The sequence below is a fragment of the Sander vitreus genome, chromosome 3 (assembly GCF_031162955.1).
Source record: "Sander vitreus isolate 19-12246 chromosome 3, sanVit1, whole genome shotgun sequence".
Lineage (NCBI taxonomy): Eukaryota > Metazoa > Chordata > Actinopteri > Perciformes > Percidae > Sander > Sander vitreus.
The window spans coordinates 25,610,516-25,625,848 of NC_135857.1; the positions used below are offsets into that span (position 1 = coordinate 25,610,516).

The 15,333-nt window shown below is 39.4% G+C and overlaps 2 protein-coding genes across 3 annotated transcripts; both read right to left on the reverse strand.

Moving 5' to 3' along the window:
• Positions 1-541: 541 nt before the first annotated feature.
• On the reverse strand, positions 542-7,030 carry tagln (transgelin). 2 transcript variants are annotated; one of them, XM_078246676.1, is made up of 6 exons: positions 6,861-7,030; positions 2,621-2,663; positions 1,514-1,702; positions 1,201-1,372; positions 901-1,003; positions 542-779 (listed from the first exon to the last, which is right to left on the reverse strand). In XM_078246676.1, exons 2-6 carry the CDS (start codon positions 2,630-2,632, stop codon positions 641-643), a joined length of 615 nt encoding a protein of 204 aa, XP_078102802.1. In that variant the 5' UTR covers positions 2,633-2,663; positions 6,861-7,030; the 3' UTR covers positions 542-640. The 2 variants fall into 2 exon arrangements, with proteins under 2 accessions (XP_078102802.1, XP_078102803.1); XM_078246677.1 differs by lacking the exon at positions 2,621-2,663 and having other exon boundaries at positions 6,861-7,029.
• A 3,058-nt stretch (positions 7,031-10,088) lies between these two features.
• On the reverse strand, positions 10,089-12,964 carry cbln18 (cerebellin 18). Its single transcript, XM_078244229.1, has 7 exons — positions 12,876-12,964; positions 11,861-11,963; positions 11,422-11,598; positions 11,167-11,319; positions 10,940-11,028; positions 10,761-10,841; positions 10,089-10,562 (listed from the first exon to the last, which is right to left on the reverse strand). Exons 2-7 carry the CDS (start codon positions 11,961-11,963, stop codon positions 10,413-10,415), a joined length of 753 nt encoding a protein of 250 aa, XP_078100355.1. The 5' UTR covers positions 12,876-12,964; the 3' UTR covers positions 10,089-10,412.
• Positions 12,965-15,333: the final 2,369 nt, after the last annotated feature.

A 15,333-nucleotide genomic window follows, 5' to 3' on the forward strand; every position in this document is an offset into this window, starting at 1 on the left:
CACAAAGTCAATTCAGAAATGTATTTCAAAGTCATTATTTAATAAGACAATGTACAAAAATATTGGCACTGATACATCAGGCATAGTATTGTGGGAAGTGGTAGGTAGGGACAATAAACAAGAAAAATACTATAAATGCACTGATGTACTGGTCTGACATGGGTTGTATCACCACTCAATTTGGAAAGAAGGTATTTGTGTTAGAATCCAGAACCAATGTTTCTAAAAATCTAGTAAAAAAATGCCATAATTCAGACATTTGTTATGTATCAGAGATGAGACAGTGGTCAGTTATTTGTAAAAGCAGTGTTTTTTCATATTAGGTAGGAACAGCTCAACTTTTGGCACATCATCTTGTTGTTTTTACCTCCAAGGCATTGAATTGGTCATTTTTAAGGTTACTATTTTCCACTACAAACGTTCAGTTGTACTGGTCCTGACTGCAGTGGTAGGGTCACCAGTGCAAGTATATGTAAGGGGCTCAGGGCAAGTTCAAAGACCAGAAAGTAGGGGGTACTTGTTAGAAAGAAGCTGTTTTCTGACGATGAAAGAGGAGTGGTAGTGGACCACTTAGGCACTTACAGGCTCTAAGAAGGTGTAAGGGGCTGAAGAGGTTTTGGGTATCTGTGATTCAGTGATTTTACAGGATCTGTCGAGCTCTTCCATAGCTCATGCCCTCCTGACTGGCTCCCTTATTGGTCCCCATCTGTAGGCCAATCACATTTTTGCCAGCCTTCAGCTGGTCTTCGCTGAAGTCTCGCTTGTTCTCCTGAGATTTCCTGCAACACATCATTGAAAATGTCACCGAATTTTCTGAACTTAACTGCAATGTTCTATGAATACTTATTTTAATCGGAATCGGTTTAATAAAGCAGTTGACATTTCATGTATTGGACTCACTTGAAGAACCAGTTAGGGTCTCCATTGTATGTGCCTTCATCCTTAGTGACGGCCAAGCTGCCCAGAGCTGACAGGGTCCTCTGCACTGCCGCCAGGTCCTTAGCTGTCCCCACACACACACAGCTAGGATTATTTATTCTAGTAACCATCACACTATGATGTTTCTGTACGTGCATCGTCAAATCCAAACAATTTTCCCTCTACCACACAACCAAAGTGCTTAAACCCAAGACAAATTGTGTCTTCTAGCATTAAATGTTTGCAGTAACCGAGGAATGAAGACCATGAAACCCATCTCACCTTCCCAAAGGTCCACAGTCTGGAACATGTCAGTCTTGGTGACGCCATACTTCTCGGCAGCGTTGAGAAACTGGGAAATCTGCTCCATCTGTTTGAAGGCCATGGATGAGCTCTGGATCTTCTTCACGGGTTTCTCTCCGGGGAATAGACTGTTAATCAGTTCGCTCAGAACCTGGTAAGACCAGATGGAGGGACAGAGGGTATGGGAGAAGTAGAGGAAGAAAGGAAGGAGAGGCATAAAGAAATATCATTAACCTTAGGAAATCATAACATCTAGAAAAAACAAGTAATCAAACAGGTGTGTTGCACTCACACATCCGTCTTTCAGCCAGGCCTGGAAGCCCATTTTGCCTGCCTCTGGCTTTCCCACACCGGAGCCACACTGACGGCTGATCCACTCCACCAGGATCTGCTCCAGCTCAGGGTCGTACTTGCTGTCGATCTTATCCTGAACCGCCCGGCTCAAGCCGAAGGATGGACCCTTGTTAGCCATGCCGACTCCCTGAGAGTGTGAAATGGAGGGTGGAAAGATTGAAAAGATTGAGAAGAAGAAGTGAATGGAGAAGATGGATAGAACAGTGGAGGGAGATGGGTGAGCGAGGCAGTGTGGGAAAGGAGACAGGGATGAAGTAAAGGAGAGAGAAAAAATATTGTTATTAATTATCTCTGGAAAAAGTATGAATTCTAAGTAAATGTGATAATGGGTAGTTGCATTTTCACTGGTATCATCCTGACAATTTACAGCACACTGTATATCCATGACAACGTACAGCTTTTATAAACTTACTGTTTTCTTGAGCATCCCATTATGCCTACAATTTAGTCCAAAATTGTTGTTTTTAGGTGACAAACAATAGCTTACATTCACATTGCAGTAAAATTTGGATGTAGCCTGTATGCACAAACATGCATAGCTGTGCGAATAATCTAGATGAAGGCATTTACTTTCAAACGCACTGCTTCCATATATATACATATATAAATATATTGTACTGTATATTATATACACCAAAGCATGTAAAAAAAAAAAAAAAAGCGTGGATGTAAGCGAAAATGCCCAGCACTTAATTTATTAACAGCGTTGTGTCTCCTAATACACACCATTTAGCCCTATCAGGACCTGCTGTGTCCGAGGCAAAGTGGTGTGCAATGGGAGCTCTTTATCAGGCAGCTTTTTTTGCATATATTCTCCTTTTACACACACACACACACACACACACACACACACACACACACACACACACACACACACACACACACACACACACACAATTTCTCTCTCTCTCTCTCTCTCTCTCTCTCTCTCTCTCAACACATAAGTATATCATTGCCAGCACTTTTTTGTCTTATGCCTCTGTATTGCCTTTGGGCCAGCAGCCAAGTGCAAACCCATATCAAAGTGCTGTCTGCACTGTCCAACCTTTGTTGCCATCTTGATGTCAGGCCACTTCAACTTCCTTTTCCTGGGGAGGTTCAAAGTTCAAATGTTAAAGGTTAAACCCAGGAATTGACTGGAGGAGGCTCATCCTTGGCATAGGATGGGGAACGTTGTAACCAAGGGCAACAGCAAACTTCAGTGTATGAACAATATGCAGTCCTTTTCTGTATTGCTGAGTACATGCAGTCTTTTTGCACTGGTCACAGGACTTTTCCATTGGCTGTAGTATTCAGTGACATGGCTGCATTCCACTTAGGAGAGGCCCTGGTATTGTGCATGCTGACTCACTGAAATAGCTTTACTGGAACACTTGATGGAATTGAGCCATTATTAAGGTTATCAATTTCAGCTGTGCTTTTCCTACTATGACAAGTCAAAATGTCTGCTATGAAAAAGGTCCATATCATAAGTTGTGAACAAAATGCTGGCGTGTTCTATCCTTTTAAACCGATAATACAAACTTGCAAGCATGACATCCAACAGACAGGAAGCAACGTTATTGTTAATTTGGAGTTGTGTTTGTGTCCACCTGAAGACAGGTCTAATGTTGTAATATCTGGCTCAATAGCTGTTAAATGCTGCACTGTGTTCACCAGCTAGCCTCTAACTTTGTCTGTCTGCTGTTTGGTGCTGAACAGGTAGTGTGAGTTTTTCAGAACTTTCTTTTTACTAAAAACAGCTGACTGCTGCTGGAAATGATCTGATGAGAATGGTGGGAATGAACCAAAGTAGTAAAGAGTCGGGCCATAACACAAATAGCTGAAAGACCCTCAAATGACCTATGACCTGTATAGTTGATGTACACTCAATGAGTACTATGGGTAATTTTACTTTAGATAGCTGAGCTTTCTTTCTTTACGTTTTCTGACAGTAAGTAAAGTAACATTTTTAAGGTGGTCCTTAAGGCAGCACGGTGGCTCAGTGGTTAGCACTTCTGCCTCCCAGCAAGAAGGTTCTAGGTTTGAATCCAGGTCATTCTGGGCCTTTCTGTGTTGAGTTTACATGTTCTCTCTGTGTTTGCATGGGTTTCTTCCCACCATAAAGACATGCATACTAGGACTACAGTTGAAAATTAGCTGACTGGCTAACACTGGTGTATTTACAGAAATGTTGATTAATGTGCATTGTCCTAATCAAATACAACTTACAAACAAGTAGTAGTGGATTATTTTTGCCTTGTGGTAATGCTTAATAAACAATTTGCAGTTTATGTATGTTCCACCACTGCAAGTAGATATACTGCATGTCTGCATAATAGAGTCTGCATGCCAATGGCATTAATGAATTCCTGCCCAGAGTGTTACCACCAACCCTATTAAATGTTCTTTGCATTCCCTGTGGTGCTTTTCCAGGCCGCAAGAAACCAAACACACATGCTGGGCAACACGCTCTCTTACATACAACCACAAGTTCAGATACTATATTTAATCTTCATCTGTCTGCCTTTCGCTCTTACTGTACTGGTACACACACTCATACCTCTTGTTATTCCCACTAACATGCTTTATTATATAATCATTATTACAGAGTAATGTTTGTCTGGTATCCAGTTAATAACTTGTCTTTTTTCCATTGGCCTCTAGTTCACTGACTCTGACATTCACTGATTTCTGATTTCTGATTCTGTTCTTAGCCACGTATAGTAAACTACTCCCTGGACCACAATTGCAAATCACACACACACTACACTCTTTGTAGGGAAAGAAATAGAAGTTGTTCACCACATTGTGCACTCAATGACTTCTCATGTCTTGTGAAGAGAAGAGAAGCACTATTTCTCCCACTAGTCCTGTATCAGTCTGTATGTGTGCATTGCATGACAACCATGCAAACATCGCATAATAGTCTAAGAGGTCAAATTAGTCCGTTAGGGCTTGTTCTCTATTTCTGGTATTTATGTGCATCTAGGGACTTCTTGTTATCCTTGGGACCCGGCCAAGGTACAATAACTCAGGATGATCTGCTAAACAAGCTTCTGTGCTGTCTGGCTGCTTCTCTTTGATATTTAAGGCAGTGTTCACTTGACATAGTATATAAAAACATTTTCATAAGCTGCTAGTACAATTACTACTGGTATTAGTACAAAATCTACCTCTGCTACTGTTACTGCTACTGCTGCTGCAATGACAACATTTACTACTACAATATAATCAAACTAGTCATGCATAGCATCTGTCTATACTATAAAATCACTAGCCTAGTGCCATATACTAGTACTGATATTTGTAGTATTAATTCACCAACACTATACAGGAGAAAAGAAGTATTACTATGTAAGTAATCAAATGTTTCCAAGGAATGTTTCTAAGATTCAACGAAAAAAAGTGAGCAATAAAATAAAACTAATGACTTTAAACATGACTATTTAATAAACTACAAAAAGGAAAACATGGAGATAAAAAAAAACCTAAAATGTTCCTTTCAGACATCCCAAAGTGCCTCATCCCACAAATATGACTTCATTACCTCTGTCCCTCCATCTCTCTCAGTTGTGTTTTTCCTGCTCTGTTTCTCTATTACCATGGTAAATCCACCTAATGCCAGAACAGGAAACCAGTGTGAGGGCTGTGGCAACTGTGGCAGGCTGAGAGGACATGGCGTCATGCGGCCTCGCCTCTTTTACAGTTAACTAGCTAACCACCATATAATGACTTGTTCGCTGTAATAATTCTATCCTCGAGGCCAGGGATAGTTCTAAAGCAGCTATAAAGCTTGGCTAGATAAAGTACATTTCCGCAGTTTGGATGTCATTGGAGTCCTCTGGCTCTCCCTGCCAGCTGATGTACAGTACAACTGTAGGCGACAGGCTCAGAGCTCTTTTGTTACATGTCTCTGGTTTATGCCAGCTGCACAGAATTTGCTGCTTTGCTTAGACATGCCAGACTTTTATGAGCACTGAAAGCATTTTCTGACACTGCTGCCAAGACCCTTCATGGTTCTGATTATTCTGACAAACTTTATAGCTGCTGTGTGTCTGAGCCCATGCATTTTTACTGACTCTGAAGTGTAGATAGTGCTGTCCGATTCAGCTTGTGCCAGAGCCCCTGCACTGTTAACACGGATGTGGTTAGTCCTGGCCTTATATTGTCCTGCTGTGTTTTTGTGCTGCCCCAGGATTGGCAGTGGAGATAGTGTTATCTGCTCCTGTTGCTGCTGCTTAGAAGCTAAGCTGCCTACTGGTACTTCCCTTATGTTACTGCTGGCCTGGCCTTTTACTGGAACAGCAAGCTTTCCCATGTTCATAAAGAGAAGACAAAAGTTTCAATGTGTTGTGTGGAGAGGATCTAATTCTGCATGTATGTGTCAATGTACTATCTGCCTTTCTGAAATACATTCCTACCTGCCAGTCTGTCTATCTGCATCTCTCTGCTCATCATAAATGTGATTACCTTTCAAGCATTGTGAATTCACAGGCTTCCATTATGGCAGTGGATCATTTGCTTTTGCAAATAAAAGTATGTACACTGACAGAGATATGCATCACTGTCTGGCTCACCTCTCTACTTCTCCTCTCTTTGCTTCACATGGAAAATATATTAACCCTCAAAAACATCTGAATCATATTAAGGATAAACTATTTGCAATGAGACTTTCCTCTGTCACAAATAGGTTCTTGTGGAAATCCGAGTAAAAAGCAGTCAGCTTGTGTTCAACCAGACTTATCAAATCAAGACAAAACAGCAGTTTTACAGATGATTATGATAAAACTGAACAAGTGAACAATACTTGATCGATCACATTTAACGTATTTACATATATAAATTCTGACAGACATCAACACCCACACAGGATTGAATGAAACAGTAACTCAAACAATATATATACTACTCACATATAATCTACAGAAACTTTAGGAAACTTAAAAGTTAGACATGTTAAACAACCTTTAGTATTATATACATACGTATATGTGATACTATTTAAGTCATGTTCAAATGCAGATGCATCTCAAAGTGTATATATCTGACCCCTCCTTGGACTGTAAGATGATTACATTGTTTTTTACAACTTCTGATAATATCACTTTATAGTCAAACATGGAAAATTAAGGACACATATGCATATTTTTTTATATGAAGCTAGGAAGGCCTCAAAATTACTGACTGACTGGTCTGTAAAGCGATGGCCTTTTACCATCAACCACTTTGTCCTACTAAGCCTGTCCCAAATCTAGTTCAGGAGCTTTATCCTGTATGGAGGAATAAAAGAAAAGTATACTCACTGTGTGAAGGAATAGGTCAGTTTTCTGCTGGCTACTAGTGCAGCGTGTGGGGTTGAGTATGGATGCTTGACTGAGTGTTTGTATATGCTTCGCAGGGACCTCCCTCTCAAAAATGCCGGCTTAAAAGGAGCAGATGAGGAGAGATGACTTCACTAGTCTACCAAGAGAGCGAGAAAGGGAGGGAGGGAGGGAGGAGGGAGCATGAAGAAGAAATAGGAGGGAGAGAGGAGAAAAAAAAGGAAACTTCATCCTTAAAAGGGCATGGCCTTTCAGCAGCTCCCTGTCTGTGCGTCTCTTCCCCTAGTTAAAAAGCCCAGCCTTATTTGGGTAGAGCTGTTCTATGTAGAGCAGAGACAGTAGACAGCAGCCAGCCAGCGTTGGTTTGGTCAGCAGGAATTCTCCAAATACTTTCACCACATCCCTCCTCGTTCAAAGTAGCAGCAAGATGGTTCGGGAGTGTATGGGGGCTGATGGAAAGGGGGAGAGGGAAGAGTAGAAATGGAGAGAAAAGAGAAAATAGGGAAAGAGGCACTGGATGTGGAAACAAAGAATTATAGTGTTGCTTCTATCTCATTTTAGGGTAGGAGCTATGTCAAAAGTGACTTATTGTTTCCACATTTTTGCACATTAAGGAGGGAAGGAAAAGAAGAGGAGAGGAGAGGAGAGGGGATCGGGAGGAGAGGAAGAAGAGGGAGAGGGGGAATGGAGGAGAGGAAGAAGCAGGAGTGGGAGAGGAGATGACGAAAAATAGCATAGGATTCAGGAGGAGAGGAAAAAGGAGAGAAGAGGAGCGGAGAGGAAGAAGGGGGAGAGGAGAGGGAGAGGAGATGAAGCAAAAGAGGAAAGGAAATGGGAGCAGAGGAGAGGAAGAAAGAGAGAAGAGGAATAAGAAGAGGAAGAAGGAGGGGAGGAGATGAAGAAAAAAAGGAAAGGAATAGGGAGAAGAGAACAGGAAAAAAGAGAGGAGAGGAATAAGGAGGTTAGTAGAGGGAGAAAGAGAGAAGAGGAAGAAGGAGAGGAAGGAGTAGGGGAGCAGAAGGAGAGGAGAGAAGAGGGAGTGAGCAGGAGTTACAGAGTCATCATCATTCAGGCAGAGAACTCCATGTAAGTCCTGGGTCCTATTCAGTAGCTATGTGTGTGTATACCTCCACCACCAACATGACATTTCCATCACTTCCATTTCATCACCTTTTGGCAGTACTCCTGTTTGAATATAAGAGGTGTTGTGGTCATAATTGCAGTTGGCTTCACTCCCTCAGTGGAATGTTGAAGACAGATCACACTCAGGATGAGAAGCTCATATGTATCCACTTTTAATTAAACACATTTGTGGGCTTCATAGACAACACATCAACAAATCAGATGTCTTAATGAGTGGTTAGTAGGCATTGTGTTTGACCACAAATACTAGTCTGTATTGATGGCCTTTTGTCTGATCAAAGCAGAATGTCTTTATATCAAGAAAACTACCTGGCCAATATCACAAAATGTTAAGAAAACAATGTTTTTTAAATCTATTTGGTTTTATCTTTCCTAATTGCCTAAATAAAAGCGAATTAAATAAATAAATAAATACAGTGGAATACAATACACATTGTATGTATTTCAAGCCCGTCTCTTTCAACATTTGGTTATGATTAGGGAAAGATTGTGGTCTTGGTTTAGTACACAGAATAGTACACAGTGACTTAAAGTAACTTTTTACCCAACCCTGCTGTGCATCAGCAGCTTTGTGATTGATCTCATTCAGATTCAAGTAGAACCTCATCTGTGTTTTTATCTAAGTATTACCTGTTTTACCCATGTCCTTTGCTGTCTGTACTTTCCAGTGATGGAATTATAAAATGTTAAAAAAAACTGTTTTTCAGCATTTGCATCATTGCATCCCTGGGCTGTACTTGCTCCACTTGCTACATTTAGAATGACATGGCTGTGTTCTCATATTATGTAGTTGGTTTATGTATTTTTTATTTAACTAATTTATTTTTTTGTTTCTTCCGTTGCAGACTGAAAACTCAACTTTTCAGACTGCATCTTGGCCCATGAAAATATGAAAAAATAAACAATAAATACCTTTATTTATCTCTTGTTTCTAAAATATAGCACTTGAAGTAGTTTTGCATATATACTCTCATGATTATTGCAATTTTCAGGTATTTTCATGGCTGAATGAACTTATTAAGTCACTTTGGATAAAAGCATCAGTGAAATGAATTGAACAGCTATAGTTGTAGTTACATAATGCAGTATTATATATTCAACAACAGTAGGCTATATGAAGTGGTCAAAATGAGCTATTATGGTAATTACTACTAATACTCTTGTAGGATACTTCTACTAAAGCAAAAGTAGGAATGTAAGTGCTTGCAATTATGCTGAAGTATTGATATTTAAATCACTTTGGTCCAAAAAGTATCTAATCAACCATTAGATATGTTTGTTATCAAATTGTATGTAGACCTTCATGTCCCTTTCAAGATGAATTGTAATGTTTTTGGTGATCCCTTCTGTGACTTTTCTTCTGAAATTAATAACGCTAAATTACAGTAAAGTTAGTCTAATACTTTGGTTTATGACCCAGGACTTCCTGCTCTGGAAAGAAGTACCTATACTGAGTGTGTTATGCTGGTGAAATAAGTCAATTACCATAGAACCTTAGAAGCATATTTACCAAAATATCAAACTATTCCTTTAAAGTAACAACATTGACCCACAAGACAGTGTTTCCTGCTGCCTCATCGAAGCTTTTTACAGGAATGATTGGCCTGTCTAAACTATCATTTGTGTGAAAGCTGCTCCTACATCATGTGTTTATTCAACTGAATTAATTTACTTCTAGTTGGGCTGTGGTTTATATTCATTTGTAATAAACTTCCATGAAAGGCATTTGTTTACAGTGTTATAAAATATTGTCATAGGCCAAATGCTAGCAGCGGCGGCGTTGTGACCCGATTGTCATCATTCCGAAATTATATTAATGCCTTTCACTGCTACCTATTTCCATTCATGGTCTAAGTGTAAGTCTGTGTGTGTGTGTGTGTGTGTGTGTGTGTGTGTGTGTGTGTGTGTGTGTGTGTGTGTGTGTGTGTGTGTGTGTGTGTGTGTGTGTGTGTGTGTGTGTGTGTGTGTGTGTGTGTAAATAAAGATACATCACCTGCCAACTAAACTTTTGCTATTTCCAAATCAAAACAATGTCACACTTTCTCTTTACACAGACTGTTACTGTAGTTGTGGCAGTTTATTCACATCCATGCTCATATATTTTTAATGATGCATATATTTCCAAACATGATACTTTCTGTTTTTATTGCTATGCAAAAATTTAAGTCTGCGCCTCTTATCATAAATTCCTGCATACACATGCACCAGTCTATGTGTGCATACAACTTATCTTGTTCATCTCTACTGCAGGGGTTAAACTATGGGGCTTGTCTCATGACGGGTCAAAAACCTACTTTTGATGCTGAAGAACATTAGTTTGTTTTCATGAATCAGGATCTCAGTTGAGTGAGGAGAAATTGATTTATTTAAGGTCCTGTGGAGTCTAAAAGTTTAGAAGCCAAAATCAATAGTGTAGGGGGATGTTTGGGGGTACAGTATGTAACCAGTGAAGATATTATACTCCAGGTATTTGCAGAGTTTCCTTCCAGATACCAGCTCAACGTAGACCTGATCACCTCTCTGCAGCTCCAGTACCACCACCTGAAAGTATACACAGTAAACAGTGTCATGTTTCATGTAGCCATTATAAAAAACAATTATAAAAATCACACGGAAAATGATTCCCCCCCACACACACAATTTAGAATTTGATTCGTAAATTGCAACATTTAATCTCCATTTGTGCAATCATGTCACTTTGCTCTTGTTAAAACAATCTGATTTTCTTTAACTTTTTACCTGATTGGCATTGTCTTCACTATCTTCTCGATTGTCCTCCCATATGCTGGCAATGATGTTCCCATTCTTCATCAGCTGGACCTACAGATACCACAAAACACAAAATGAAGTTACAAATGACTTGCTGTTGCTATGTGGGTAAACCAGCAGAATTTGTTAAGTCTATCTGGTTGGTTTACTTTATGGTAGAGGCGCCCATACTCTGTCACATATGAGTGGACTGTGAAGGAAAAGACATAAACACCAGCAGAACGGGCAGTGAAGATACCTAGAGAGGGAGGAGAAGAGTAAGTGGAACTGCAGGGATGCATGCTTTACACAAAGCTTTCATTTTAAAATGGTGGGTAAAGCTTTCATAAGTCATTTGAGTTTGCTTTTTATGTGTGTGTATCTGTGTGTTTCCTACCCAAGGAAGGGTTATATGCATTGTCATGGTTAAGAGTGACGACAGAGTAGGGGATTGGCACATTAGTATTGAAAGGACCAAAACAATATTCAGTAGAACCAGGAGTGGTATTATTTGGATTCATGGTGGCTTTGAAGGCAACACGGATGCCATCTGTGGAAAAAGAGAATGAGAGATTTATTGCACTGAACAACAAAGTGTCCAGATATGTTGGTCTAAATCTACTGTACCTTTCATCAAGGTATGCGTGTTCACCTGTGAGCTCATGTACTCTGTGTTTCAGTGTGCTGATACCCTGCCACAAATATTTCATCCTTATGAAGGTGTCCTCTTCTAATTGGAACATATCTTTGGCTGCACAGCAGCAGCCACGCTCTTTGAAGGCACAATTGCAGTCCCATTTGTCACAGGTCACAGGTCCGTTCCATTGGACTGGAATAGGATGGAGGAATGGCGAGAGAGAGGAAAAGAAGAGGTGACAAGTTCAACAAGGAGGGCAGAGGTGTCAGTTTGAAGAAGCACGGTCACTTGAGTAAAAAAAGAAAAAGAAAAAAGAAACCCACATATTTTGGTTGCAAACTAAGTATTCAGCAGCTGACAGATGATATGAACCATGAATATGGCGTGTGCTGTGTATACTGTTTGGTTGAGTGCCAGATTAAAGGAATTAAATGTGGCAGTTTGTGTGGCTTACGTGCAGCCTGTTTCAGTAATTCACTGGCGCTGGTGGACTGGGCCTCCACACGACCATAGTGAAACAGCGACCCCAACAGGAACAAAACTGGTAATACAACCATCTGAAAAAATAAATTAAAAAAATAAAGTATTCAGTATTGGATCAGTCGTGGATTGTATGCACCCAGACCAGAGAGGCTAAATGCTCAGAGCACTGTCACAATTTGATTTACATGTAATACAATTACATTTGACACTACAGTTTCTGAATTTCTGAAAAAAAACTAGCGTCACATTTACTTTTTTTGTTTTGTTTTTGTTTTGTAGACATCCTGCTTGTATCCCGATATCAGAATAAATCAGTTTAAATCTGCATTAACAATCATATAGTCATCAAATCAAGGTCAAATCAATTATTTCAACGTGGAACTAGTAAGAACCTTCTTCACATTGAAATAATGTTATATTCATTTAAATGCTGATGGAATAATAATTTATGTAGTCTAGAGGTCTACAAAACTTTCCATACAAATTAGCCATGTTATAAAGCACGTTTGACCTGCAAATATCAAATCAGTGCTTAGCTACAAGGAAGCTGAAAGTAAACACATTAGTTTTCTTTCTGCCAACCAGTGGTCAGACTCTTCTCCCTGTGGCTTAAGTTATTACATGAAATAATAAGTAATTGTTGTAAAGGTAAAATCATTCAAACAATCAAAAGTGACAGGAAGTATAGCATACTGTTTAACACAACTGACTAGTCAATCCAGGTGCTTAATCCATGAATTTGCTTTAAGATATACTAATCTAGCAATAACTCATTATATTTAAAAAATTACCTTGATACTCCATGTGTCATAACCTATTCTGTCAAACCTGCTTTTGTGTTACAAAACCTCACCACTCAATCATTATACCCAATAAATAGCAAACACATTTTAGCTAATTGTTGAGTATAATGATTGGTGGTTGACAACCAGAGAGACCCATTTTGGATTGTTTTTTAAATGATATAATTGCAAACATAAACTTACTGTGTTTTCTTCCTCCCTCTCCTTGGTCTGAAAGTATGTATGTCAAGTTCTTGTGAGTTTGTCGACTGTGAGCAAGAGTTTTAAGCAGCGGACGGTTTGAGCTTCTTATTGATGCACTTCAGGTGATCCTCCCCCTCGAGGAGGTAAATGACGCCTCCTCACACACACACACACACACACACACACACACACACACACACACACACACACACACACAGACACACACACACACACACACACACACACACACACACACACACACACACACACAGGTAACACAGTATGCCTACACTAAATGGTTTTCCTTTAGTGTGAAAAAACAATAATTGATCTTGTTGCACCTTTCAGCACCCTATTGTTGGGACCATAATACCTCTTATTAGGACAGCAGTGTCTGATTGCCACCCTCCTAGAGGACACCAGCTGCTCAGATACCATTGTGGTCCCTGAGGATATAATGGCCTACAGAGGAGATGACAAAAGAAGCTGATTGTGTTATCCATCCATCGATAAAGGCCTATATCTGAGAACACTATACAGATTCACCTGGTTCTCATGCTGAGATAGAAGGAAGAGAGCAGCGATACTGTGTGTTATAATAACTACTTTGCCTTCATATATTGGATATGTTGGAAACCCAGATGGATTGATGGTGGTTTGTTGTGTTGAGATATGTGATAGTTACTTGGCCTAAGTGGGCTCCATATTGAATGAAATGTTCTTGTGTTGTGGGCCAATATGTATTCAATAATAAGTCACAAAGTCATTAACAGGATATGCTAGGTATTGCCTTCTTTTATGTGGTTTTTGACAGATTCAAAGAAAGTCATTTTCTTACATAAATCCAAGCTGTTTGTGCAAAATGTGTTTTGTGTGCAAACAAAGAAGCTGGGATCCACCTTACAGTAATACTGATATAAAGATATAAAGAAGGCCTTCTATGTTTCTGTTTAAAGAATCATGATAGCTTTTATTTGGGAGACGTTTGGTAATGGAGGCACTTTTCACCAAGTGAAGCACAGCTGTAAACCCACAGAAGTATACAATTGAGAAATTGATTGGATGGATAATTAGACAATGTTAACCAAAGAGTGTGGTGGTATTTATGGGTTATTAAACATTGAGTTTTGTGCACAGTGACACATTGTCAGCCTTGGCACTGGGGATGGCAATATCAGTCAGTCGACCAATTTTGTCCAGACATCTCAACTATTTAAATGGATTGCCATGTCATTGGTACTGAAGTCCATGTTACCCAGAGCAACTTTTCCTCTTGCTGCACCATGAGGTTGACATATTTGTTTTTTAGTGAAATGTCTCGACCACTATTAGATGGACTGCCGGGGGATTTGCTACAGACATGTACGCCCCTTAGGATAAATTGTAATAATATTGGTGATCCCCTTCTATCTAGAGCTATTGAGTCAACATTTTTATTTGTCTAGTACTTTGATTTATTGCCGAATACCTGCACAACTATTGACATTCCCATAGGCATGAAACTAATCTGTCAATTAAGAAATAACATAATCTGAAATCAATCATTTTCACTTTTAAATTGTAGATGTTCAAATTTCAACTTTCTTCTGAGCAGTTAAAGGACTTCCTTATCTATTCCATGTTGGCTTACAGGTTAAGGTCCATATTTATATAGTGCACATATTTATTTGGAAACCTCAAAATGTGGGGATAGATTTTAAATATGGTTTAAAATGATGGTGGCATTTTCTAAAAAGAACTATAGAAATATTTTCAAATGGATAAATGGTGTACAGAAAATCATATCTATAGGTAAATCATATGTTTACGTAAAATAGCTTGCTCACATTGTAATTCTGGGTGAGTAATGTTATGTGATGAAGAACAAACTTACTAGTGAGTCGCTATAGGAGTACTAGAGGTTCCCTTACGTGTGTCACTGTCTATATATGTATGGTGTGCAACTGCTCCAGCTGTCATTCATCGCTGCTATTTTGTAATCTGAAGTTGCACAGCCATGTTACTATCCTTATTGTTCCTCTAGTCCTATTACATAACAGGGTGTTTCCTGTGTTGACAGTTACCTTTAAAGTTGTCTTAGCTCCAAGGACAGTGCATTGTTTGTGTGTTTTTTATATTATAACCATGTGCGTGTGTTGAGTCCCAAGTGAACTGACATGGTTCTTCACATGGTTTTATCTGCTAGATGGAGGCCAGGTTGTATCAGGTGTTTTATATCTGCTTTGCACACATCACTTCAAAACAGACCTCCAGTCCTTGAGATGATTCACATCATAGCAAGTTGTGTCCCTGACCTCAGATGTGATTTCAAACCAGAGCTTTGAATTACTACATAATAAAAGAGCGGTCATATTTCTGAGATTGTTTGATATGTAGGTGAAAATGTGCCAGAGTAAATTCCCCTGTGATGAAGCCAGTCATGGAAATACCCAACAAGTTAGAGATAAATAAAAAAAAT

What these genes read in the sequence shown, in the direction of transcription:
- tagln (XM_078246676.1), bottom strand. An exon ending in CCTGGCTGAAAGACGGATGT is followed by an intron (nt 1,373 to 1,513) that starts GTGAGTGCAACA and finishes TGGTCTTACCAG; the next exon opens with GTTCTGAGCGAACTGATTAA. An exon ending in GACTGTGGACCTTTGGGAAG is followed by an intron (nt 1,004 to 1,200) that starts GTGAGATGGGTT and finishes GTGTGGGGACAG; the next exon opens with CTAAGGACCTGGCGGCAGTG.
- cbln18 (XM_078244229.1), bottom strand. Translation starts at nt 11,963, where the DNA reads ATGGTTGTATTACCAGTTTTGTTCCTGTTGGGGTCGCTGTTTCACTAT. An exon ending in CAGAGTACATGAGCTCACAG is followed by an intron (nt 11,320 to 11,421) that starts GTGAACACGCAT and finishes CTTTTTCCACAG; the next exon opens with ATGGCATCCGTGTTGCCTTC. An exon ending in TGCATATAACCCTTCCTTGG is followed by an intron (nt 11,029 to 11,166) that starts GTAGGAAACACA and finishes CTCCCTCTCTAG; the next exon opens with GTATCTTCACTGCCCGTTCT.